This window comes from Oryzias latipes (assembly GCF_053564925.1).
Source record: "Oryzias latipes strain Hd-rR chromosome 1 unlocalized genomic scaffold, Olatipes_Hd-rR_3.1 chr1_Y".
Classification (NCBI taxonomy): Eukaryota; Metazoa; Chordata; class Actinopteri; order Beloniformes; family Adrianichthyidae; genus Oryzias; species Oryzias latipes.
The window spans coordinates 4,569,968-4,595,052 of NW_027616335.1; the positions used below are offsets into that span (position 1 = coordinate 4,569,968).

Here is a 25,085-nt window from a genome sequence, read left to right on the forward strand (position 1 = left end):
ACAAAAAAAAAAAAGACATTTAAGCCAAAATCATTTTATTCAATCTGCATAAAACATGAAAAGTACAATATAAATAAACCAACTAGATAAAAGTCATAAACAAATCATCCGATGTATTCAACCAGCTGTTGGAGCTGGTCGCATTTCTGCACAACGTCTGGCAAAGACAGGAGCGTCTGCAGGAATGAAATAAATAAATAAATAAAAACAAGATGACAGATACATCTGAGTTATTCAACTGACAAACGGTACACAAGGGGTTAAAAAGAAGACAACAGGATCTCTCACCTCTCTGACTTTATTAATCATGCTGTTCAATATCTGGAGCTCATTCTCAATTTTTTGCTGGTTAGTTTGATGGATGATTTGCTGTGAAGAGAATAAAAACATCCCAGATTACTTAAGGTGCTTTTTTAGATTCTGTCATAAAAATAATCCAAAAAGTGGAACTTACATGTCTCTTTGCTCTTTCGAGGAGTTTCGCTCTAGCCTGATCGGCTTCCTGAAGTCTCACCTTCATTCTTTCCACCTGAACATCACATGACATGTGAAAGATAACTCAATTTAATGAGTTGTATATTGATTTATTGATCAAGAAGCTCGAAAACTGCTATGGAAAAGCACAAAACTGGTTCTGCGTCCTTTAAAAAAAAAGGAAAAAACAAAAGTAGTTCCGGACCTCTTTCAATAATTGGATCTTCTCTTCCATGTAATGTGCCGGGTAAGATGACTGGCCTCCTGCCCTCTTCAGCTCCTCTCGCAGGAACTGACCCTCAATTCTCGACTCCTGGAGAGAGCGCCGAAGCTCGGCGACGTCCCTTCGCAGCTCCTGGGAGAATTTCAAATCCAAAACAAACATTAGAAAAATCAAGACAGCAGATAAGAACGAGTTTTAAACGGTTTACTTCCTTACGTTATTGTCGTTCTTATGTTTGCTGAGAATTTCCTGGGTCTCTTGAACATCCGCCATCAGCTTATTTAAAGTTTTCTCATCCTATAAAATTAAAAGTGCACATTTCTCAAACTCGTCTCATCATTTCCATTCACCTTTTGCACAAATTTTTTTTTTTAAATAAAAGGTAAAGTTAGAATTTCACCTGAGCTTTCTGCTGCAGAGCCTGGTTTCCTTTTTCAACCAAGTTATTCAGACGGCCGAGCTGAACTTTGAGCTCTAGGACTTCAGCTTCGTGCCTGTTGGTTATGGTCTGTTGCTCCACCTGCAGGCTGCAGCTGGAATTACACATTTTATGATGAGGATTTTTAGGGCCAAAATTCAAGTTTTTTTTATTACTTTTATTTTCCCTAAATATTACTGATAAAAACAATTTCAATGTTTGGGGCTCTTTTTCAGATGAACAGGTAAACAAATGAGATGGTGTGAACCTAGGTTTGTACATTTTTAGTAAAACAAAAAAAAAAAAAGGACCATTTTTAAAATGATGGTAATGAGAGCTGGCTTATAAAAAATGTGTTAAACATTTAACCTTCATCTTTTGTTAAATTTAAAATGTAGCTATTTTATCCTTGGCAGGCCGAGAAAATCTCAATTTTTTGTTAGAAATAATCTAAAAAATGATTTGTTCTATTATTGAAAGATCTTCTCCGTTGTATTGGTTTTGATAACCAAAAAAAAAAGGATTTTAGTACATAAATCTGACAAATTCATATTTTTCAAAATTAGGTTGAATAGAAAATCAAATAATAGAGAGTTTGTAAATTGAAACCAAAGCGATTTGGTTCTTCAGTAATGTTAATGAATGGATAATGTGACAGATACCACGTCTCCATCTGTCTCCATCTGTGTTCGGTTACATACATTATCCTCTGCAGCTCCTCCAACTGAGCATCTTTTCGTTGCCGCACTGACTTGAGCGCAGCGGTGAGCTCTGCGACGGTGCAGCCCAGGCCCGACAGCAGGTCAGCCACACTGCTCTGCTCCTCTTCCTCCTCCAGCTCCTCTGCCTTTATGCTCTGCTTAGGTGCTGCAACACGGGTGAAGGCGCTGGTCTCACTGAACAAAGCTTCACCGTTGGATTCAGGTTTGTCTGAGGAAAAAAAAATCCATTTTTTTATACATCCGTCTCCTAAATTTTTTTTCTTTTAAAGATGGCTCTTTTACTAATAACTCATAATTTAGTTTAATAAAAGCTGTGATCATAACCAAAAAAAAGTAAACTAAATCAGCAGATCATTTTAAAAAGTGTTCGTTTATGTCAAATCCTAACTTCTACAGATCATCCCCAGTTTCCTTAAGCAGCAGGTTGAGTGTCAGACTTGACAAAGTTGGAGAGCAATAAAGACTCTCAGTATAGACGGAACTGGGCATCACTGCATTAATGAGGCTGACAGCTGTTGGCCGCATGAATGTCACACACACAGGAACAATCATGCACCTGATCCAGCAGGTTCCTCCGTTTTAGTGTCAGTCTGTCTCTCAGCTGTTCGAGCTCCCATGATGCAGTCAACTAAAGAGCTGGAGGAGGGGCCGGGCTCCATGGTCCATGGGTTCTGGTTCTGTTGAGGATACAGCCATGAAGAACTCGTTCTCACAGGTCACTGCATTCGTAGTGTCATTTAAGAATGACGCTCTGCACTTAGTACTTGAGTGGTCTTGATAAACAGACTTACATACACGTCAACATGCTCGCATTGATAGTCAGTTCTTCCAAATTAAACCTAAATAAAATCAGGATAGTTGGATTTTTTTTTTCAAATCCACGCATTTCTTTACTCTTTGTCGTTTATCAGGTGTTCACAGAGACAGCAGGTAAGGTCAAACCTCCCTCCCCATCACGCATCCAGGAGAATTTAATCTCTCAAGCCTGTTCTGGGTTCGCTGTGGTACGTCCTCCCTCCACATCCAGGTGGCATTTTTCATACGATGTTCAAACAGCCTCCTAAATGAGGTCCAGGGGAAATCCCTGTCTAATAGGGCTGCATGGTATGAGGAAAACTTGCGATATGCGATATTAGTGATCAATATTGCGATGACGATATTACTTGCGATACTTGAACAAATAGCAAAACAATTAAAACATTTCCATTTCACTGCAACAGTTTAATTTCAATAAGAGTCAAAATATATTAAATTATTCTCCAAATGACCCTCGTCTACATAGGAAGCCAACATCTAACATAAAAGCTCCATCCGATTGGTCAAATGCATAAATGGATTTATTCGATTTGTTAAATAATTAAAGCTGCCATAAGATTAGTTTAGCACATTTAAGGTTTACCAATTTATTGCGATTTTCCCCGACTTTTGCGATAAGGATATTTCACAACTTGATGTTGCGATAATAATAATTTTGCGGTTTATTGTGCGGCCTGCACATTTACCGTCTAAACTCATTTATGTAACCTTACCTGGTCATTGAGAGCAGCATGCAGCTCATCGGTCACACCTCTCAGCGTGTGGTGCAACAACGTGATCTGGGTGACGGCCTGAGCCATTTTCTCTTCCAGTTCCTGCCGGTTTGAATTGGCTGCAGATTCTGTGACCACCATTTGCTCACGCAATTGTTGGTTTTCAGTCCTGCAACAAACAAACGCGCCACCATTGACCGAAAAAGCAATTTCAGACCAAAGAATGTTAGAAGTGCACGCAAAATAACTCCTGGATTCTGATTCTTTGTAATGTTTCTGCTAAAACCAATATATCTATGGACATAAAAAACATAAAGAACTGCAGTTGGTAAATTATCAAAAAGATAACAACATTTCAGAGACTCGCTTGCAAATTTCCATTAAGACTCAAATCTGTCGTAAAAACTGTCAAATGTTATTTTAAGTGCTAGCTAGTGGAATAAGGATGCCTAATGATGACAATTAGCAATGTATAAATGAAGTCAACATAAGTTAAGGGAATGTTAGCTTGAACTTACTGAAGTTTTCCAACTTCCCCCTTCAGGTCCTCACACTGGATGTTTCTCTCCCGCAGACTTTGCATGTTGGTCCTGAGCAGACGCTCGCTCTCAACCACCTGCTCCCGCGCCAGCTCGTTCTCCATTTGCAGAAACTGACATGTAGGATGGAGGACAGACCCATTTTCAACACAAAAAAACACCATTCAATCAGGAAAAACACATTCAGACTGGATTAAAGACCAAATCCAATGAAAATTGTGTTTTTAACATGTTCTTGGAGGACATAAATATAAAAAAAAGAAAGATTAAAACTGCATTTCTGAGTACTTTTTTCATTTAAACTGTCAATCAGGAGCAGACGCAAAAATTCCGTTTGCAAAGGAGCGTATTTGTGACAGAAAACACGCTGGGCGGGCTACAAGCTCCCTCTCAGCAAAGAGGAGGGGAGAGGAAGAGGAAGAGGGGTTGCTCTGCACTTACAGTCCAGCCAACAACTCAGAGGGGAATTTCTAATGAACTCCTGCCATTCTGCAGGAACTATGTCCTAAAAAAAACACAGGTTTTGTTTTTTATTTTTGGCTAAAAATGGCATCATCCTAATTAAAAGAACACTGGAAATGTGTTTAAAATGATTCGAAAGATGATCGAAGGGGCACTTAGATTTTGTTCAGATCTGCAGGAAAAAAAAAAAACACAAGCAGATGGAAATCGTTAAACAGAAAGAATCTGTTTTCATTGTTAATCTGCAATGAGAAGCAGAGAATTCCTGGAACTAATATGAGCAAAAGCCGTTTATAAAATAGGGTCAGGCAATTTAGAGTAATACAAAAAAATAGATGAATTAATTCAAGAGAGGTCAGAACACGGATGAGCTAACCTCATTCATCTCCCTCACGCTGCTGAGTTGTGCACAAGCATCCTGCAGCTGCTGGATCTGACAACTCTGAGACTGCGAGAGGCTCTGCAGCTGACCGAGCTGCTCCTCGCTGTGAGCCAGAGCCTGACTCAGCTGGCGGACGCGCCGCTCTGAATCGCCCAGAGATGCCTCCAACCTGGTGGTAAGCAAACACAAAGGACAAGCGGCACTGAAGGGGGGCGTTTCTCTAAATCTAAAACTAAAGAGAAAGGAGAAAGCTGGAAATAAATGAACCGAACATGATTCCCACTCACTGATAGGCTCTCTCATTCGCTTGCTGGATGTCTTTCCATGACAGCTGCAACCTAAAACAAAAAAAGAACAAATCGTGTGTTTTCAATGAACAAAAACGAAGCACATTTCCTTTAAGCTCTCAAATATGCCGGTTCTTTACCGAGATGCAAACATACTTAGCGGTCTCAGCAGCCAGAGACTGCTCCAAGAAAGCATAGGAGGCCAGTGTGGAGGAAATGGTGGCAGACAACTCTGTCACCTTCCTGTCAAGCTGAGCCTTTTCCTCCTCCTCCTCTGTCAGCTTCTGTCTTAAAACCTCCATTTCTGAAACATTTTCGTTTGTAAATCATTAATAATTCAGCAGATCACAAGGGGAATGGATAATCAAGCTAAAAAAAAAAAAAAACCTGATTTCAGACTCTACCTGATGTGAGGATGGTCTCCTGAAGGCTCAAATCCCCAATCTGTTGTCCAGCAGCCTGGAGATTCACACGCGCTTCCTCCAGTTCCTCCGCCATCTGTAAAAGTGTTTTAGAGAAAAACATTTTAGGGCAAAGAAAAAACATGTTTTTAATAAAAAATTCAAACTAAAACAAAAGCATTAGACCTGCTCTTTTTCCTTTTTGGCTGCATCTCTTGCAGAAACGAGCTCGTCCCGCTCCGTCAAGGCATCGGCTGCTGCCTCCTTCAGCCTCAGAAGCATGGGGGTAGTTCTCTGCAGAAGGTTTTGGACTGTGCAAAGCTAGGAAAACCAAAAAACATCAAGGTAATGATTCAACATACAGGCAAAAAGACGAAATATAAAAAATCCTGATCAAAATCTTAAGACCAATGGCAAGAATTTGTATTTTGCAGGGCTAGATTTGAACAAGGTTTTAAGTAGAGCTTAATGTAAAAAGAAGAAACGGACATTTTTTTCTCATCATAGAAGAGAACTTTCTTCCAGGTTTGGTGTTCCCTTGACGTGACCTTTGATGGAGCCCTTCTCTTGCAGACGCCACTCGATTGTTGCTTGGCTACAGTCAGCAGCACCAGTGACGGTCTTAATTTGGGTCGAGGACCATCCCGTTTCTTGATGAACATCTGTCTGGATCCTCGGCTTAGTGCCAGCGAAATATTTTGGGGGTCTGCCACTTTATTGTTCTGTAACCCTCCAGATCCTTCAAAAAAATATTCAAAACTACTATTTTTCTGCATCCACCCTCAGCAGCGATGACACGTTGTGAGAAGCCTTGCTTGTGCAGCGCAACAACCCTGCATGTTAAAAAACAATGACTTTTTTTTGCCTTTGCCATCAAGAGACCTTGACGGGGCGATTATTTACTACACTAAGGAAATACCTTTGAATGAAAGTGTTTCTGTTTTTGTCTTTAAAAGGCTGCAGCGCTAAACGTCTGATCAGCTGATGAACTGTGCATTTCTTTTAAAAATGTTAGTTTTAATTATTGTCATTTTGCATTTTGAAGCTCCAGCAAGAACCCTGATAAGTTTCAGCTCTGGAATGAAAGTTCCTACATTTTCTTAACTTGTCTTAAGACTTTGATAAGCAGTGTACATTTAGCCATTAGAAATACAACACCTGTGCATTTAGTTTATAATTTAAAATAAAAATAACCAAACCTCATTCATCAGATTGGAGTGCTCATCCATAGTTTGGGACAAAAGCTCGTTGGCTGACTTTAGAGTTTCACTACAAGTCTTGTTTAATGCAACCTGTGGATTTAAAGCACGAAAGACAAACATTCAGATTATTAAGATAATTAACGCTCAGAGAAACTAGATGCACTGCGTGTAGGTGTAGGTGTGTGTGTGTGTGTACCTGCTCAGGATAGGTGTGTCTTAGAGCAGCCACAAGCTGTTGCTGAGACCCCACGCTCTCCTCCAGAGCAGAGATCTCTGCAGAACAATGTCTCCTAAGCTGCTCCATCGCGCTGAAGGCCTACAACAAACAGAAGTTCATGATAATGCAGAACGGGGGCGCAGGAGCACGCAGTGTTACTCCAAATCCAGACAGTCAGCGCTTACAGCTTCCTTAGCTGTGAAAGCGTCTTCCATCCGAGTCCTCATGTCGTTTCTTTGGGCGATAACTTCCTTCGCCTTCTCCATCGTTCTCCTCTGAGACTCCTTGGCTTTGTCAAAGAGAGCCTTCATCTGCCCGTACTGAAAAAATAAAAAATAGAAACACAGGAGGAAACTATTTAGACCTGGATGGATTAAGAAGAGGAATATTAAAATAAAAGACAAGTTTGTTACGTGTGACAGAAGGCTCTGGTGATCCGCTCTAATATCCACTGAGATCTCTTTCACGTTAGAGAGGGCGGCGTCCGTGTCTCCAGCCAAACTAGCCTGTTAGAATTTAGGCACAAGTTTATTTTGAGGCTAAATATGATCACTAAGGTATATATATTTATTGAACCTATAGTGGATTTAAGCCTCACCATGGTCGCCCTCACATCATCCAAAGAACACAGGAGACTCTGCAGGGATTCCCCATCAAGCTCCAGCTTCTCAATCCTGCTCAAAGCTTCCAGATACAAGTCTCTGTACATCGATGTCTACATCATCAAAGAGCAGAATTGACACACCGATGACTAATATTGTAAAAATTCAATCACGGCATCTTCTACAAGGAGCTCGTCTTCTTACCTGGTTGAGTTCGGTGTGGTCCGTCTGCACCAGCTTCTCTCGGAGGTCTGAAGGAGCAGCGCCTGCGCAGACCCCCCCATGAGCCCGGGCTGCGGCCAGCTGCTGGACCAGAGCCTCGATCATGATGGTGCTGGACGTCAGCCTCTGCTCCAGCTCCCGTCTGGGCAAACTCTCCAAGCTGCCTGGAGGTAAACTGGAACATCACCAGAAGTTACTTTGAAGCCAAAATCCCAGGGAGGTTTAGAGTTCAGAGACAGAAAAGACTCACTTCCACAGGAGGGGGTCAGTCAGGGTGCAGGAATCCGCTACAGAGAACTCTCTTCTCCTCTCAAACAGGCCAGACGTGTTAAGACTGCAGTCCACCAGTTTGACCGGACTGGTGCCCACACAAACACTCAGGGACTCTGCAGGCGCAGCGACAAAAGGAGGCGGGGCAGAGGTGGAGACAGCGGGGCCAATCTTTCCACACGCCAGGATGAGGAACTCTGCCATCTGCCGAAGCTGCTGCTGAAGCTGCCCCTCAGGAATCAGTGGAATCTCCTCACCGTGCTGCTTGACTTCAGGCTGAGGCTCGACACAGGACTGCTTACCCGAATCGCCCTCTTGCACTGTGGCCGACCTTGGCGAGAATTTGTGACACACCACCGTGGAGTTGAACAGAGGGCTGGGCATGGGGCTCTCCAAGTGCTCCGTACATAACCCAGACGGGGCAAATAAGCTCTTGTCACCCTCAAGAACAGAATCGTCCGCCAAGTTTTTGTCTTTGGCGATCTGCTCACTCGCCTTCAGTAAAGAAATAGATGCTCTTTTGACAATGGGACTCAGGATCCCCAACTTCCAAGCTGAAGCAAGAGAGTGACATTCTGACAGGACCTTCAAAACCGCAGGAGTGTTCTCCACAGGTTTTTCCGCAGAGTTGCAAAGAAGAGGACCATTAACAGATGATGAGCCAAGTGCGCGTTCTTTTATCTCACTGAATTCAGAGGATCTGTGTGATGCATTAACCTGCTGTGCTGCTATGTCATCCACAGAAACCTCTGCAGGCCCAGCGAGCACTGAAGGATGCATTAGTGTCACATCTTCTACCTCACAATCCGTGGCTTCGCCGAGTAAAGCCCTCTGACTCGGTTTGTTCGTGGATTCATTAAAAACTGGTGAATCTCCATCACCCACACCTTCTACAACCTCCTCTTTCATTTGAGCCTGTCCAGGTAAACCAGACGAGTCGTCAACTGCTTTTCCAGTGCCGCCTCCTGCTGTGAAGACAGCACAGAAGGTGGCTTTAACTGGATCTCCTTGGACCGTCCGATCCAGATGTTCATCTCCAAAGGTTCCAGAACTGTAGAGTATTTCCTGGTTGGGGAAGAGCTGTTTGTGGTGAGGTGAGGATTCATTTGGAACAGAGCAGTCTAGGTGATCACTTTGCAGATCATGTTCTGCGGCCAAAACGCTTGGAGCTAGATCATCGTTAGAGGGTTTTTTACTGGAAACTGCTGGTAAATGGAGAAAACTCTTCTCATCTACTGAGATTTGAATCTCATCTTCATGACAGGTAAGCCTGTTAGAAGGCAACTCAGTAGCTTTGCTTCCAGGCTGTTCAAAAACAGTTATGGTTTCAGAAAAGGTGGCGATCAGAGGACATTTGTCATTTATACAGTATGGGTGATCAGCATGTTCTTCTTGGCACAAATGGCTAAAATCAGAGAAGTTAGCGATTTCTGTACTATTGTCTTCTAATGAATCCGGCTCTGTGGGCAATGGAATGGTCTCGTCTTGTAACTTGGTGGCATCGGAAACTTCCACCTCCCCTCCGTGGCAGTCAAAGGATTTCAAAGTGATATGGTGGTCTTCACTTCCTGTGTAAGGTAGTCCGTCACTGGTGGCATCAAGAGACGCTTGAGCGGAGGTTTCCCCGAGTCTTGGCGAGCCGATGTCCACAGCGCAGGCTTGGTGGATGTTGGGGTTGTAGTAGGGGTGTTCTGCGTGATCACAGCAGTACTGCTCCATCACGCTGGGACAGGGGATCGTATCTTCGGTTCCACTGCAGCAAGTGTCAACATCTGTAGGCAAAATAATACTCGCCTGGTGGCAAACTGTAGACTCGGGAATCTCAACCTCACCACCGGCACACATAAAGGATTTGAACGTGACCTCTTCAGGTCCACAGTCGGACGTAGACCAGTCCACATGGGGAGGACTGCTTTGTGTCATTTTGGTGAACACAGGGGAATTCAACTGGAATTCTGGGCCGAACGGCGAAAAGCTCGCCTGTTGGTGACAAAGATGGTTTGTATGAGATAGATATATTAAAATGAATATTTTTAAATGGAAAAAAAATAAACTTACCATTGACATTTTCGCAGCTTCAGAGGACAGCTTCTTGAGTTCAGATGACGGAGTTGAAAAATGTAGGATTTCATTGTCCAGACTTCGAAGGGGTGTACGCTCTCCATGTTTACTGGAAGGCTGGTGTGAACAAAAGTTGGTGAAATTATTGTTACTCTGCTTTTTATTTTATGGTCAAAAACTTTCCTTTCTTTCTTGATCAGGAAGCTGAAAAGTCTTACCAGGTCTTCCCTACTGGAACTCGACTTCCTGGAGGACATGACTCTGAAGATGAGGACAAACCTTTAAAACTGCATTCAAAAACAAACTTTTATCAAGCCTGTTCAGTTTTTTTATGTCATTTTAAAATGTTTCCAGGTCCCGCCTTGTTTCTCCACTTTTTAGAATTCAACAACAACTTGACATGTAAATAAATCAATTTTTCTTGATTTTAAGGCAAACATTGTAGTTGACTTTGTAATCAAAATCTTCACTTATTGTAAAGCAAACTAGTCAACAGTTGTGGGAGGGGGGGGGGCATTCATAAACATAGCAGATCTGCAATAAGAACACTTTAAATACATCACCCCTTCAGATAAAAGGTACATAGTTTATCTGCATTTCTTTTTGTTTTTATTAAAGTGGAGGTAGAGAAATAAAAAAAATTAATCAAAATGCTAAAGCATCTCAAATAGATGCTAATGTAATTTTAGCTAATATCACAGCCTTACAAGTAATTTCTAATTTATACTGTTGTGGACTTCAGTCAAACATTTCGGATACTATAATTTTGCAAGGGTGAACTAAATTCCGGAATACAAATAACATCTGGATATAAAATGTATACTTGAGTAACTTTGCATTTCAATTAATTTTCCAACTCGAATTAGGCAAAACGGTTTGTCGTTATTAGGTAAAATAAACATTAATCAACAAACAAATTTTCATTTTAATGGGCTCTCTAAACGGTACTAAGTAAATACTTAATATGTTGTTAAATTAAAAATGTACCTTTGAAATATCACCAATCAAGAACTTCAATGTAGAAAAGGCACAAATGACAGTTGTTAACGAGTGTCGTTTTAGCTGCCTTCAACCGCGTCTGGTTCAAAAACACAAACATCTGAGCTCCTATTGGTTCGTTTTCTTCTTCGTTACTTCAGCCACGCCGTGTGCTCTGTGCAGCATCGTTGCTGCTGCCATCTACCGCACATTATGAGTTACTACAAATGATTTAGATTTTTAAATTGATTAATAGATCGTGTGCTTCAATTTGAACGCATAAAATAAAGATCCCTTTTTGTAGAATCTGGCATTTTAAAAAGAATATCTTTAGGTTTTTTTTAAATTATTATTACTCTACAGTTAAAACATTTTTATTATGATTTAGGCAAAGATGTGGTCATTTCTAAAGGAATTCTATGTCAGCTACACCTTTTGAACAAAAACAAGAAGGTATTGAAATGTAAGCATTTTAAAAAAGGACAAAATATCCTCTAAGAATAGAATTGATTACATTTAGTTAAAAGAGTCATGTGTATTTTTATTGTATGAAGGTAAAACCATATAATTTATTGTTTATATTTTCTATTTGGAACTGAAGACAGAAGTTCACTTTTTAAATTTCTCTGCTTCGCATTGAATTACTGCTTTGCTGGCAAAGATGATGATAAACAAAGCCCATCGAGACGACTGTTGTTGTGAATTTGGGCTATACAAATTAAATTTAATTGAAAAAATTGAATAAATAAACTTTAAACACCATAAGTTCGACCTGTGGGACTGTAGGAATTGCTGTTGTTACACACAGACACTTTTTTAAATGGACTCCAAAAACACAATTGCACACAATAACACATGTGGCCTAATGGGAACAACTTTGGCTACAAATTACACTTGAACAAAAATGTTGCAGCAATAATCAGCTCAACTTATTTAAATTATCTAAAGTAAAACTGTCGTTTCACCAATAATCTTCATATTGTATGAATGTTTAGATACACAATTAGCATTGTGTTCTGCTGGAACTGCTCACTGTGGATTTCATCAAATGTTTAAGGGCACCGACAAAAGCGTCTGCCTAGACACTGTGCATGTAGGGGGCAAAAGAAAAGCAGAAATTCTGTTTTATAATTCTTTATTTGGTTACGTTTTTGCACCATTGTTAATCAAGTGGGTTTGACAAAAATACAGAGGAAATAAATAATCGGAAGATAAAGCAGGAACATTCAACAGGATCTGGTTAATAACTCTTCATGTGGCTCTGAACGGGTCGAACCTGCAGAACTTCAGCAAAGTCTTCCCCAAACCAGCATGTGACGTCAGCTGTGTCCAAAGTGAAGAAGAAGAGCCTGTCCTTGCAGCGAGTTCTCCTGTACACCGACCTCGGGTCGGCTGACAGGATCCCCCTGATGGCAGAAGCTGCTTCGTCTGTACTGCGCAGGAACTGGAACCCGGGTCTGTCGCTGCCAGGAGCTCCTGTGGAAGAAACAGAACCGCTTGGGCTTTTCAGACTCTCACTTTTCTGACCTGTGTGAATCACAACAGCCCTCTCTGATGGGGACTTAGTCTCTGCTCACCTGATGGGTGCGCAGGAAGGAACTCTGCCAACTGGCTCTCCGCCCGTGGGGTAAAGCGCACATCCAGACTGGCAATAGGAGGCTGTCTGATCCATCTAGCAGCCTCCACACCATAGCAGGGGCGTTCCGTGCTCAGAGCTGCTGGTTTTGACTTCGCAGAGTCTGAAACCTGGTTCTTGCTCTCACAGGACGGTTGACAGGTGTCTATGTGGGTCACAAAGGCCTCGACCTCCTTCAGTACATTCTGAAGGTGTTTAGGAGCAGAAACCTGAGTGCTCAGTGGAGAAGTTTCCTTTTCACAGCAGTCTTTTGTCGGAAGAACCTCAGCATTTATTTCTGTAACATTCCCTGGAGCATCCGTTTCCTCATCTTCATCAGACTTTACAGGATTTTTCTCTGTGTTCAGGTCACCAGGAGCTCCAATATTTTGATCTGAGTCTGTCTGCTGGGATTCCAGGCTCATCCTGACGTCCGGACAGTCGTAGTCGGGTATGTAGGGTTTGATGTCCAGGACCGGCGTACCGGCAATCATGTCAATATCTGACAGGTATAATGTGTCACCTCAAGAAGAATAAAAAAGAAAAGAAAGCATTTTAACTTCAGCTTAGTTCTTAAATCAGACCTTCATGATGTCATAACCTCTTCAAAACAAATTAACTTTACAAATATTTCAGTGTGTTACAAAAATAATGAAAAGATCAATTAAATTCCCAAAAACCAGATGATGATTTAAAGTCCATAAATCATCAAATGGGCAGAAAGGATCCTGACATTTGAAAAAAAAACACAAAAAAAAAACAAGGAAGGTTGTGGCATTTTATGGTCATTCGTTTCAGACTCAATCTGCTCTCTGTTTGTGTGCATGACCTACCAACAAAACAAATGCAGATCATACGCTTTCAATAAGTAATAATGTCTTTTTCTAGTTATAGTGGTCTCAAAATAGTTAATGAAACCTTTCATACACGCTCAAATGTAAACTTTTAAGCTGGTGTCCTAAAAGGTAAAAAACAAGAAGGAATTTAAAACAATTTACCTCAAGTCTGTATTCAAAAATGAATTAGTAAAAATTGGTTATTTTATAGTTGAAAGTTCTATCTGATGACATCATCAGTTGAAAGGCATCATGGGAGCTGCTGTTCACACATCATTTTAGTGCAGAACAACTATTTAAGCTATCTCACATCAGCAGGCCGAGACGCTGACGATGAAACGGTCATTTATTTAGTCACCGTTTTAGATGTAACACGTAACACTGATGCCAGGTGATAAACTGCCCAAACTGATGGTTTTAAGTAAAGTTATTTCAAGCTCAGTGGTTTTAACTGATTAGATGTAGAAATATCTTAGAGAATAAAAGCTACATTTTGGTTCACCGACACTCACTTTCAATTTTGTCAAGCTTGGCCAGCGTCAGCCCCAAGGCGTTTGGTCGGTGTGGACTGCGGGTGGAGTAGACTCCGACCCTCTGACCGTTCAGTCGAGGAGGCTTCACTTTGGCCTTGCAACTCAGTTGTCCATTTTTGTGAAAGAGAAAAATGATCCTGCACACAGGAGAGAACACAAAAGGCAGAAGAAATGTTGGAAACTGAATAAACGACAAACACTGCTCAGAAAAGGCAACAGAACTGCCATAAAAACTGTTTATGTGAGCACAGGCAGCATTTAGATCAGGCCAACGAGAACAAATCTGGTTAGAACGTATTCTAGGCTTCAGACAAAAAGATACAGAGTTCAACAAAGAAACATCTGAGAAACATCTGTGATTGCAAAGAAAAGACAAAACCCTGAACAAGACATTAAAAATCCATCAAATTAATTCCTTGTGGCCACAAATTGGAATTTTGATTATATTAAGTGTGCATAAATGAATATTTTGTGCACATAAATTATTTTGTTCACAAAAAAATAATATTTTGTGTGCACAAATTATAATTTCACTGCATCCTACCAGACGTAAGAGAACTGCTGCAGCCCCAGCAGAGCATGCTGAGGGTTGTTGAAGATGTTCTGCTGGATTCGGAGTTCTGCACGCGACGGACCACAAACCGTGGGCTGCCTGGGAGTCCCGTTCTTCATGGCGAAACAGGAACTAATGAAACCAATGGGCGTGGTCTGGATAATCCCTGAAATTGAAGCTAATATATCAATATTCTGGCTTTCTAACAAGAAGAACTTTATTATCATCTTCAACAAATGCCGTCTAGCTATATTTACTATGCATGATCACCTGATTGATATACATGATGGTTAGATGGGTGATCAGCTTTCCTGGAAATCTCATATTTAAATATATATAAAGTTACATGGTCATAAGAAATCAATGCATTGTATTGATTATTCATACCTGATCTATTATAATGAAATATGGGGACTTATAGAAATTACATTTATATTTTACAAAGAAAAAAGCAAAAGGATAATGAATCACAGGAAGTAGCTATGGGGACCAATCAACCTTTTATCAAATATATTAAAATTTACACATTTAGTAAACTGTGGTATTTTAAAATGAATGTTTAAAGTGCTTGATAAATGTTTACCTCAAAATACACAAATAAATTGAAAAAAATAAGAGTAATTGTAATTTAAAATTGCATGCAACTTAAAAAAAATGACATGATGTGAGGTTATAGAGTGACCTTCAGTCACAAATTACAGAGGCTAAATCAAGAAACATATTTTGTATTTTTTTATGTAACATTACAAAAATATACACAAAGGTTGGTTTATTTTGTCAATCTTTAACAGTTTTATAGAGTTTTAACTAAGGAACCCTCATTTGTTGGTTTTTGATATCTGATGTATTTTTTTTCTTGTTTTTATTTTCTGAGGGAAGGAAAAAAGGTGTACCAGTGACTTTATTTATTATGTAAAAAGGACAGAAATGATGTGTTTTTCTCTCTTTGTTCCCCTTTTATTGTCACAAAGAACAGGTTAGAATAGAATAGAATAGAATAGAATAGAATAGAATAGAATAGACCTTGCTCTAAAGTTGTCTGTGGAGAAGCAGGTGAGGCGGCTGCAGGTGCTGTAGCTTTCTCCTCCTTGCAGCAGCTCATCCTGGACACAGCAGTCTGAACTGAGGTCAGATGTTTGCGGAAAGCTCTGACTGAACTGTCCAGCATCTGTCTGAAGAGAGGAAGAAAAAAACTACAAACCATGAGAACTATGGGCTGATACATGTAACTCCTGAAAAGATCCAGTCTCATTAATATTATCGATGTAACTGCTCTACTCACAGAAACACACATTTAATGCCTGCATCTATTTACAAGGATTTTTGAGCCCCCCCAAAATTACACCAACTTACCTCAGGTTTTTTATTTCCTTGCGCATGACAGAAACCTGCTGGTTCAGTTTTTGTATATGCTCGCTGCAACAATCACACGGCGGTTTCATTTTTAGATATATATGTATTAGTAATAAGTTTTTTGTGGGCGCAAATTACTAATGCAGTAGAGACCTTAGAAAACTGTGGGGAAAGCATGGAGCCCTGTAGAGGCGGAAGTGGATTTAATTGTTGGCCAACCATGACCGCTTCATGTGACCAGACGACGGTCAAATGTGGACGGTTTTTGTGAAAATAAAGTTCTTTTTCTTACAGTATTGTTCAAAAACTTGCTTGGGAGCCACTGCACTTTATTCATGGGACATGATAGAAGATATAAAACCCCAAAACGCAAATTCTTCACAGATTGCTTTTAGAATCGCGCGCGCAATATTTTCAACAGCAGGGGGCAGTATAGAGAAGCTTCAGTCTGTTTAAAGGGGAAACAATTTTAAAAAAAAACTTTATTAACAAATATTGCATATACAAAATACCAAAGAAAATTCCACACTGTGTGCAGGAAAATGAACAAAAAATAATATAAAAACATGATAATAACAATGTAAAACAGGTTAAGCAAAAATAAAACAAAAATAGTAAAGGCAAAGGAATATGTTAAAGTTTCAAAAGAGACCATGTTTCAAATGTTCTGACAGCTTTTTTGTTAGTGGAGGATTTTATACTGTTTACATACAGTACCATTTCTTTCTGAAAAAACAACAGAAACATAAAATACAATTTTTTTGTTTTCATATCTACACGTGTATTACGTATTTAGCCATAATTATAAGTAAATTAACTTCTAATATTTTCTCTGCATTAAGTCTCCCTTGTGTAAAATATCCAAAAATAAAATGCTCATAAAATAATCTATAATCTTCAAATAGATCAGTTCTTATAAAATGTATCAAATCTTTCCAAAATAATTGAGTGAAGGAACAATACCAAAAAAGATGAGGCACAGTTTCTGGTGAGGAATGACAAAATGAACAGTTTATGTCTTTTTTAAACTTATCAAAGAAGTGTTTCACTGGATAAAATTTATGACGAATTCTGAAAGAAATTTCTCTGATTTTATTGGTGATGAAATACTTTTGGGGCAGGGACCAGACCTTTTCCCACTGAATTCTACATCCAAAGCTATTCCAGTAGGAGATAACACACAGTTTTGGGGCAAGCCCATTTTGAAACAGAGAACAGATACTTTGATTATTCCTGCCAGCTGAAAGGGAAACAAATTTTAAGACCAGTGAACAGCAGGAAGATGCTTATGTGATTATTATTGAGTTTTCACAATTATCTTAATGCACAAAATCGTTTAATTTGTGGAATGGTTTTGCAGGTTCTCTCTGGGAGTGATGAAGATCAGGAATGGATCCAGCAGAGAACATGTGAGATGTTCCAGAGATAAATGCAGGGAGGAAGACTGAAATGGTTTGGACAGATTGACAGAAGGGACAGTGATTATGTTGATAAAAGGATGCTGACGTTGGAGTTACCAGGAAGGAGGCCTGAAGGAAGACCAAAGAGGAGGTTCTTGGATGTAGCCATGGAGGACATGAGGGGGATGAGTGTGGGGGATTCAAAGAAGCGGGTCAGATGGAGGCAGATGATTTGCCGTAGTAACCTACCAAGAAGATTACGGTAATTCATTTCATTTTGTGACCTTTCTAAGATGCATTTCTGTAGTTGTTTGCTATTTTTGTTCTGTTGGTGCTTTACAAGAGCTATGAGATGAACACCATATATAAGAGTGAACCTGAGTTTCTTTTTGCATCAGAAATCCTTTTTGAAAGAAGTTTGTTTTCAATAAGAACCATTTGGTGTTTTAACCCCACAGACCAACCCCTGAAAGCTGAGTGTCGAACAGGGAGGCCATTTTAGGAGTCTTTTTTAGAGTTTTTAATAAACATTTTCCCTACAGCATCAACATGGGTCTGCTCTGTCCCACTCCAATCATCTTTTGGTCCGTTTTTAAAGTGTTCCCAGTGGTCTTTTCATTTTGCTGTTTTTAGTCAAAACATTTTTTAAACTGCCAATTTCTTGAAAAGTTGTGGTTGGGTGTGGGTACCGGATGTTCTCGGGTTGCCGTATGTTCTCGGGGTCCTTCGGGGTCCTTCGACCAATGATGACGTCACACTATTTGATTGGCTGTAAGTTGCCACGACCAATGAGTTAACGTCGCTAAGTTTTTTTAAAACTTTATTCACAATTGCGGTATCATACATTAACAATGACGTTAACAACGAACAATAACAATGTAATCAATATTGCCTCGAAGATCAGTCACCATTGCCAAACAAAATATTAACATAGAAAATAAAGAATAGAGGGGAAAAAAAGAAACAATGAACATAACACACAAATAAATAAAAACATAAGTAAAATAAAATAAAGGAACATAGAAAAAATCTAAATAGTCTAATACTAGTTAAGTTAGGGGTACTCGTGAAGTTTGTACTTCTGAACAAAACTAAGCAATTTCAAGCCATTCTTCTTTTTCATATAATGAACTGATTGAAAGTAAAAACAGAGCTCTTTATTAAATGTTATAAAAAGTGGTTTGGTCTTCAAAACTTGACCTCACCAAGATGGCGGTGCTCTCCTCGTGATGTCTCCTCTAGTGATATAACTCATTGGAAGGACCCCCGAAGGACCCGAGAACATCCGGCAACCCGAGAACATCCGGTACCCACAGTTGGGACTGTTGGTGCGAAGTTAGCCCACCCCATTTCCCGTCATCCATTTGTTCACACACTCTGCCGCTAGTTTACTGCCCCATTCACAATCCCGACCTAACATTACTGGTGCAGCATGGGAAAAATGCTTCAAAACAAGTTAAAAACACCAAAAACTAATAACCCCTCTTGTTAAAGTAAAATATGTCCAACACAAGAGGCCCTCAGCTCTCATCTGTCTGCCCAGCTGTTGGACAGGACAAGTTGAAAAAAAAAATTTTTTAAAAACACCAAAAACACGATTTTCATTTAGTGGGTCATTAGGTTTTTTTTCCATCGTTCAGATCAGGTAACACATTCAGGGTCTTAGAAAACCTCCAACATGCTACACAATAGTTGATAATTGTTTTATTAAACATTTATTTGCTGTTTTACTGTAACCAAACCGTTCTGGATCATCAGCACTTGTGGGTTTTTTTAATGCAGAGAAAACTTTCGATTCTTGTCTACCTTAGCTGTGATCTCAGTGTATCAGTTCCAGTCGTATTTTTTGTATATGTTTATTTGTACAATAAAGTTTTTTTATTATTGATATGTATTCCTCTAACTGAAAATTGTTTTTTCATCACTTAATGAACAGTTGATAATCTTTCGGTCACTGAACTGAAGACACCATCACTGCAGCAGCTCCTGTTTTCAGCTCAGACTCACACAAACAAAAAGCAAAAAAAAAACGAACGCCGCTCGAGCCTCCCTCTGTTTACTTCCCAAGATGCATTGCGATGTCTCCTTTGGACTCGAAGAACATAGAACCAAAACAACTAGAGCGGGAATGTGCGGGTTTTTCTGAACTCTGTTCTGTTTGATAATTGTATATCCGTTGTATTTTGCATTGTTTGACACGCTATTTAATCTGATAAATCTATATGTTATAAGTAGTGACCATATGAATTTTCCTTTTCAAAAAATGATTATTTCACAAAAAATGATAAACAAATAAATGAGTTTCAGACTTACCCTCTTCTTTTGCAAACCGCTTCAGGTCGTTCAGAAATGCTCGATGCTTCTTCCACCTGTGATGTCCTCCTCTGTGTTCCTATCGGATTTGAAGCTAGATTAATTTCAGACCATCACTCTGTCTGTAACCTGGTTTCTGAAGCGAGTTTCTAGTCACTGTCCTGCTAGAAGATCAATGACTTTCACCACCTTTGGCCATGAAACTCTTTGGCAAACGTGCAATTTCATTAATTTCTTTATGCAATCGAGCCGCCTTGTGTCAGAGGCTGCAAACCACCAGAAATGTCTTTGAACCTCCATCATGTTTGACCTTAGGTCAAGTCCCATCAAAACAATGACGAGGCTTTGTGTCACTGTGCAAGGCTGATAAGATTACAGCTTTATAGCATCCCGCAGCAAATAATAATAGTTTATTTTATTAAGTATAAATATAGCAACTCTACTATAGACAGAATGTAGGAAGTAACTGAATATTTCTTCAGACTCAATTGGAACATATTAAGTGTACAGTATATATATAATATTTAAAAAGGAAACTTCAAGGATTCTTACTCATTATTAGGCTAAGGATTTGATTTGTGTTGACCAGGTTTGTGAAGATGGACAGAGATATGAGATAGGAAACAGCACTGGAATTTGTAGTGTACACAAGTTTGTATATTAGTTTGAGCGTGTGTTTGTGTGAGTGTGTGTGCGCGTGTGCGAGTGTGTGTGTGGGGGGGGGGGGGGGGTCTAAAAACAAAGCATCTCAATGCATGGCAATAATTTAACCTGCCAGTAGGTGGCGTATTGAACCCCTGTCACCCTGTAATTCCTCATGTCAACAACTTCATTTAAAAATGTAGGGAACAAGTTCAGGATAATCATTTAATATTTTTTTATATGTTTGTTTTTATTAACAGTGTTTGATTAATACTCTTGAACATTTTTCATCCTAAAGCGACTCTAGTTCTCATTTTACAACAATCATTTGACTGTTTACACCTGTTTCATTAACTCGAGCTATAGTGGCACAGCAAACAAACAACCGAATAAACAATATAACTTGTTGTTTTCAGGGGTTAAGTAAGTTCTGCAAAAGCAGTTTCTTTTGAATCAAATAAAGTCATTCTGGATTATTCTAATGACATTGTGTCCTGTAAATGGGAACAATGAAAAGCAGACGAGAAACTTCTATCGACAGTTAAAATGAAAATAATGCAGAATAGGAAGGTAAAACTGTAAAAATATATATTTGTAAAATGTTTTCTTTACATTAAAATATATATTTAATTCAATTCTTAAGGAAATATTGCTGCAATATTGAAGCAGCATCACAGATGACATGAAGCAGACGGGTAGAATTCATGAGGGGGAGACAGGGAAGAAAACGGTTTAAAGAGGGCACAGAAATTCTATAAAAAGGATTTCAAGTGTGACCTCTTCAGGTAAACATGTAAAATCACATGGACTAAGCCTTTGGGCTTCTGGAATACAACATATGTTAACTGAGACATAAATCAGATAGCTTTTATTTACGTGGAGCCTATATGAGAATAACTAAAAGGTTAAAACACTTAAAAAGTAAAATATAAAATAAGTGACATAGTAAAAGACTTAATAAAAGCTCAAATAAAATGTAACGCCAGCCTAGCAGAGCAAGAGTACGCGCTTCCATTTGTGGCAAAAATGTGTTTTTGTCTCCACTTTCTTTGTCTTTGATTCATTGCTTCCGTCTATGTCCGCTACAAGACGTGGACAGTGGACACGAAACATATTTTGGTTGCATACAAAAGCTCACTGTTTGATCATTTATGCCCTCATTAATCCACTTAAAAGATGCATTAGATTCTGTGCAGAGAACGATGTTTCAATCCTACTCAAATACTTTTAATTTAAAAGAAAAAATGATCAAATTTGTGTTCAGTTGAGTGATTCTTTGTTGAAACGGCATGCCATCATGCTGGTTATAGCCACGCACAGCAGTGACAGAGCAGGCTGGCGTCCAGCAAGAGGAGGAGGAGGAGGAGGAGGAGGAGGCGGTGCCAGGCTGGTATATCTGATGATGGAGCGGCCACACACCATTCAGGCTACACTTTGTTGGTCAAAAATAGTTTTTTTTTAAATCACAGGAAAATATTATTTGTTTCTTTAAATTCCAAAATATCCATCCCACAAAACAAGTCATTCAATGGTAGCACAAAAAAAGCATCTAAACCGATTTTGAGCCTTGTTTAAAATGAAAACACGTCATTTATTCACACTTTATTCTTTTTATTGTTACATGTGTATCAATAAGACAATAATCCTTTTACTATCAACACTAGGAATCAAACGTATTATAATTACATAACATTTTTAGCACATTAAAAAAGAAGCTTAATGTGATGCATATTGACTTCTAGATAAAATACACGCATAAACACACACGTAAAATATATTTTTTCTAATGTTTCAGTGAATAAATAAGCAAACTAATTGGTAAGATTTCCTTGATTTTTAGGTAAAGCAAAGCAAAATGTGTTTTTCCAACACTGACTGAGCGCATTCTTAGCCTAAAACCAGCATTTTAAAGGTCATTTTAGGAAAAACAGGATCAGTTTCCAGGCAGATACTGTGGTGTGGAGGGCAAAGTTTGAACTGAGAAGATTTTGTTTTGTTCTGGCGCATTGATCAGCATCGTTTCCTTTAAATCTAAAAAGGACAAAGAGAAGGGTAGTTAACGGGGGCGTAAATCAAAATCTTTCAAAGATTTGAACTTCTGTTGTATTTCAACAACATTCCCACCTGCATCTGTTCCTTTTCCTGGGTATGCAGAAACATCTTCCTCCTCATCAGGACCCAAGTCCTCAATCTGGACCTTTTCAAGATTTTCCTCCTGCCCAGGTTCTACGTACAGGTTCTCCAACTGGGAGGGAGCTGAGGGAGGAACAAGAGCTGGAGCTGGAACACCGTCTTGGAAAAGGGCTGGAGCTGGAGCAGGAGTAGGACCAAGAACGGGAGCAGGAGGAGCAGGAGCTGGAGAAGGACCAAAAAGTGGAGCAGGAGAAGGAGCAAAAGCAGGAGCAAGTCCTGTGGTTAAAGATAGAGGTGGCGCTCCATCGGGGGTCAGAGCTGGAAGTGAAGCTGAATCTTGAAGAGGAGCAGGAGAGAAGGTAACCAAAACTGGGTTTAGTGGAGCAGAAGATGGCAGAGTAGAATCAAACACTGAGCTCTGGACAAAGTCAAGTCCAGGAGAAGCGAGCGCAGGAGCTGACGTTGACTCCTTCACCACACAGGGGGGCAGAAAGCCTGAGATTTGCTCTGAGATGTCTGCCGCCGCCGCTGCAGGAGCCACAGCAGCTGTAGGAGGAAACTGAGTGTCAGGCGCCTCCTCCTGAACAACTGACATGTGAGGCCCTGAGTCGATCTTTCTGGGCCTCCCCCTCCTCTTCGTGCCATTTTGAGTTCTTGATCTCTTTCTTTGGCTCTCCACCCTGAAACAGAACGACAGTTGTGACAAAAGTCACCAGCAGCGGACAATGACATATTTATACTGGAAGATTTTCTGAAAAACTAACAGTACAAAGTCCTTGACTGGGACCTGGGCTGTGGATAGACTGACCAAAGCAACCTTTGGTTTTCTCTTGCTCCATATTCAATACAAACCAGAGGAGTGATAAGCAGTAAAGTAGCTGATAGTGGTTTGTCCCAGTAAAGTACACCGTCCCGGTGAAGAATAGAAAGCGTTTATTACTTCTGCTCCACTTGCAGTTGTTTAGACTACATTCTTCACTTTATCACTCCACAGATATACGTCCCACAGTTGTACTGTAGGTTACTGCACTCATGCCGACTGTGCTTTCAAACCAATTTACCCAAAAACCCACTGGTAAGTTTCCTTCTCTTCTGCTTCGGCTTTTCTCTTCCTGAGGAGGTCCCTGTCTCTCAATCGGCGACGAATCCCACCTTTAAAAGACAAATCCATTCATGAAAGTCACATTTAGGTGGTGTCATGTGAAGTTAAACACATGCTGAACTGCAGTTGTTGACAAAAAAATGATACTTTTCTGGCCTTTTTATACTATTTTCACACTTATGTTAGTGTTGGATTTGTGCACTGATGTTAAACACCTTGTCTGAGCTGATGAACAATATTAAAAGAATCACAAAAAAATGATTCAATTAAGTGAGAAGGAGAACTGTAAATTACCTTCCTCCTCATTCTGGATTGTGTCCTCCAACTCCTGCCTCTCTTGTTGAAGCGTCTCCTCCATTCGGACTCTTGCCTTTTCAATGAGTGTGGCAAAAGGCGCGCAGCCACACCAAAAAAGAGACAGAAAAGCCTCCAACTGTTGTCTATTCCCACCCTGTAGGATGAATTATCTGGTTAACCATTAGCATAGTTCTTGCAGCTCGAGCCTTATCATATTTGTAAAGCCGGAGGAATTGGCACAGAGCTGTCAGAGTGGGGGGAGAAAAAAAAGAAATGAGGAGTGAGTGGTGAGCTGGAAAAAGGTTAAAAAAAAGGGAAATATTTTATAGAAAGAAATGTATAAAGAAGTAACTTTGGTCAAAAAAGTGGCAAAAGTTTAAATGATTTTATCTGTGCTTCAGTATCCCAGCACTAAAAGAGAGACAAGTTAAACACCAGGTTTGTGTAAGATTTGAATGCAGTAATCACACACCATATAGATGAATAAATAATTAAAACATTTCTGAATAATCTCTTGGGATTAAGTGTATCATGTACACTTACATTTTTAAAATGGAGCAGAGGCATGGCCGCCTTATCTCTCAGACAGAGTGCTGGGAGTGTTCTGAATCTTCTCACAACACATTTGACCCTGATATGTGTGTTTGAGCCACTCAGAGGAGAAAAACAATGAAATAGCACTCTTCACTAATGCTGATGGGATCCTTTAAATTCAGTGGGATCTGGGCAGAGGGGGAGAAGTTTATGCAGGCTGGATTATAATGTAAGATTGAGTGCATTTGCCTATATGGCTCTTAAAAAGGATTTTATGCACTTTTTTTGGATGAAGCTGAGCACTATTGCAAAAAAAAGGATAAAAGAAAGTTGAAAAAAAATCAAATTCCTATGATGCTTAAATTGATCTGACAAAAACCTCTATCAGTGTTAAGTCTCTCAACTCCTCAGTGATAAGTTTTACTCTGATAACAGCTTGATTAGTTTTTGTCATACAATTATAGACGTTAAATATGTTTAAATTGCAGCAAAGCTACAGAAAACAACTTTTTTTTTTGGCCAAAAACGAAAATCATACTTAAAAGACCATTGGGAACTCTTTATCAAGAGATTATCAGAGTGGGACTTCAATGAAAGAAAACTATTTTTTTAGTCTTCCATCTTCTTGCACTAAACATTACATCTTCAAGGAAAGCTGGGAATTTTTTTAAAACTCATGTTTGCATCTTAAAAGCAGAACTTAATTTACTAAAATGCAAATAAAGGCATAACAGTGAGGGTTTTTTTCTCAAAATAATTACCACAAAGAATTTCTAAAATTATGC

General features: G+C 39.6%; 3 protein-coding genes across 7 annotated transcripts; all 3 read right to left on the minus strand.

The window, feature by feature from the left end:
• Positions 1-18: 18 nt before the first annotated feature.
• LOC144981301 (sperm-associated antigen 5-like) lies at positions 19-11,315 on the minus strand. Of its 3 annotated transcripts, none has more exons than XM_078943877.1 (25): positions 10,999-11,315; positions 10,230-10,272; positions 10,009-10,128; positions 7,931-9,930; positions 7,663-7,855; positions 7,455-7,571; positions 7,270-7,362; positions 7,042-7,176; positions 6,836-6,955; positions 6,637-6,729; positions 5,624-5,758; positions 5,441-5,534; positions 5,193-5,340; positions 5,037-5,087; positions 4,744-4,918; positions 3,885-4,018; positions 3,367-3,535; positions 2,394-2,514; positions 1,817-2,045; positions 1,098-1,230; positions 914-994; positions 680-829; positions 455-529; positions 289-369; positions 19-176 (listed from the first exon to the last, which is right to left on the minus strand). In XM_078943877.1, exons 2-25 carry the CDS (start codon positions 10,266-10,268, stop codon positions 105-107), a joined length of 4,758 nt encoding a protein of 1,585 aa, XP_078800003.1. In that variant the 5' UTR covers positions 10,269-10,272; positions 10,999-11,315; the 3' UTR covers positions 19-104. The 3 variants fall into 3 exon arrangements, with proteins under 3 accessions (XP_078800003.1, XP_078800004.1, XP_078800005.1); XM_078943878.1 differs by having other exon boundaries at positions 10,230-10,298; positions 10,999-11,204; XM_078943879.1 differs by having other exon boundaries at positions 10,230-10,290; positions 10,999-11,125.
• Positions 11,316-12,107: 792 nt separating this feature from the next.
• Positions 12,108-16,084, minus strand: LOC101154757 (tRNA (adenine(37)-N6)-methyltransferase). Its single transcript, XM_004065925.5, has 6 exons — positions 15,880-16,084; positions 15,550-15,698; positions 14,518-14,692; positions 13,953-14,110; positions 12,567-13,127; positions 12,108-12,465 (listed from the first exon to the last, which is right to left on the minus strand). Exons 1-6 carry the CDS (start codon positions 15,966-15,968, stop codon positions 12,230-12,232), a joined length of 1,368 nt encoding a protein of 455 aa, XP_004065973.3. The 5' UTR covers positions 15,969-16,084; the 3' UTR covers positions 12,108-12,229.
• Positions 16,085-21,824: 5,740 nt separating this feature from the next.
• On the minus strand, positions 21,825-24,387 carry LOC144990345 (uncharacterized). Of its 3 annotated transcripts, none has more exons than XM_078943549.1 (5): positions 24,310-24,387; positions 23,764-23,920; positions 23,441-23,519; positions 22,359-23,047; positions 21,825-22,265 (listed from the first exon to the last, which is right to left on the minus strand). In XM_078943549.1, exons 1-5 carry the CDS (start codon positions 24,331-24,333, stop codon positions 22,168-22,170), a joined length of 1,047 nt encoding a protein of 348 aa, XP_078799675.1. In that variant the 5' UTR covers positions 24,334-24,387; the 3' UTR covers positions 21,825-22,167. The 3 variants fall into 3 exon arrangements, with proteins under 3 accessions (XP_078799675.1, XP_078799674.1, XP_078799676.1); XM_078943548.1 differs by having other exon boundaries at positions 23,429-23,519; positions 24,310-24,386; XM_078943550.1 differs by lacking the exon at positions 24,310-24,387 and having other exon boundaries at positions 23,429-23,519; positions 23,764-23,935.
• Positions 24,388-25,085: the final 698 nt, after the last annotated feature.

Excerpts from the sequence above, each read along its gene's own strand:
- LOC144981301 (XM_078943877.1), bottom strand. The coding sequence starts at position 10,268 with ATGTCCTCCAGGAAGTCGAGTTCCAGTAGGGAAGACCTG. Across the intron at positions 9,931-10,008 it reads AAGCTGCGAAAATGTCAATG|GCGAGCTTTTCGCCGTTCGG; the intron begins GTAAGTTTATTT and ends TGTCACCAACAG. Across the intron at positions 177-288 it reads TGATTAATAAAGTCAGAGAG|ACGCTCCTGTCTTTGCCAGA; the intron begins GTGAGAGATCCT and ends TCATTCCTGCAG.
- LOC101154757 (XM_004065925.5), bottom strand. The coding sequence starts at position 15,968 with ATGAAACCGCCGTGTGATTGTTGCAGCGAGCATATACAAAAACTGAAC. Across the intron at positions 14,693-15,549 it reads ACAGACAACTTTAGAGCAAG|GGATTATCCAGACCACGCCC; the intron begins GTCTATTCTATT and ends CTTCAATTTCAG. Across the intron at positions 13,128-13,952 it reads CAAGCTTGACAAAATTGAAA|GTGACACATTATACCTGTCA; the intron begins GTGAGTGTCGGT and ends ATTCTTCTTGAG.
- LOC144990345 (XM_078943548.1), bottom strand. The coding sequence starts at position 24,333 with ATGCCTCTGCTCCATTTTAAAAAT. Across the intron at positions 23,921-24,309 it reads CTCTGCTCCATTTTAAAAAT|GGTGGGAATAGACAACAGTT; the intron begins GTAAGTGTACAT and ends TTCATCCTACAG. Across the intron at positions 23,048-23,428 it reads ACTTACCAGTGGGTTTTTGG|GGTGGAGAGCCAAAGAAAGA; the intron begins GTAAATTGGTTT and ends GTTCTGTTTCAG.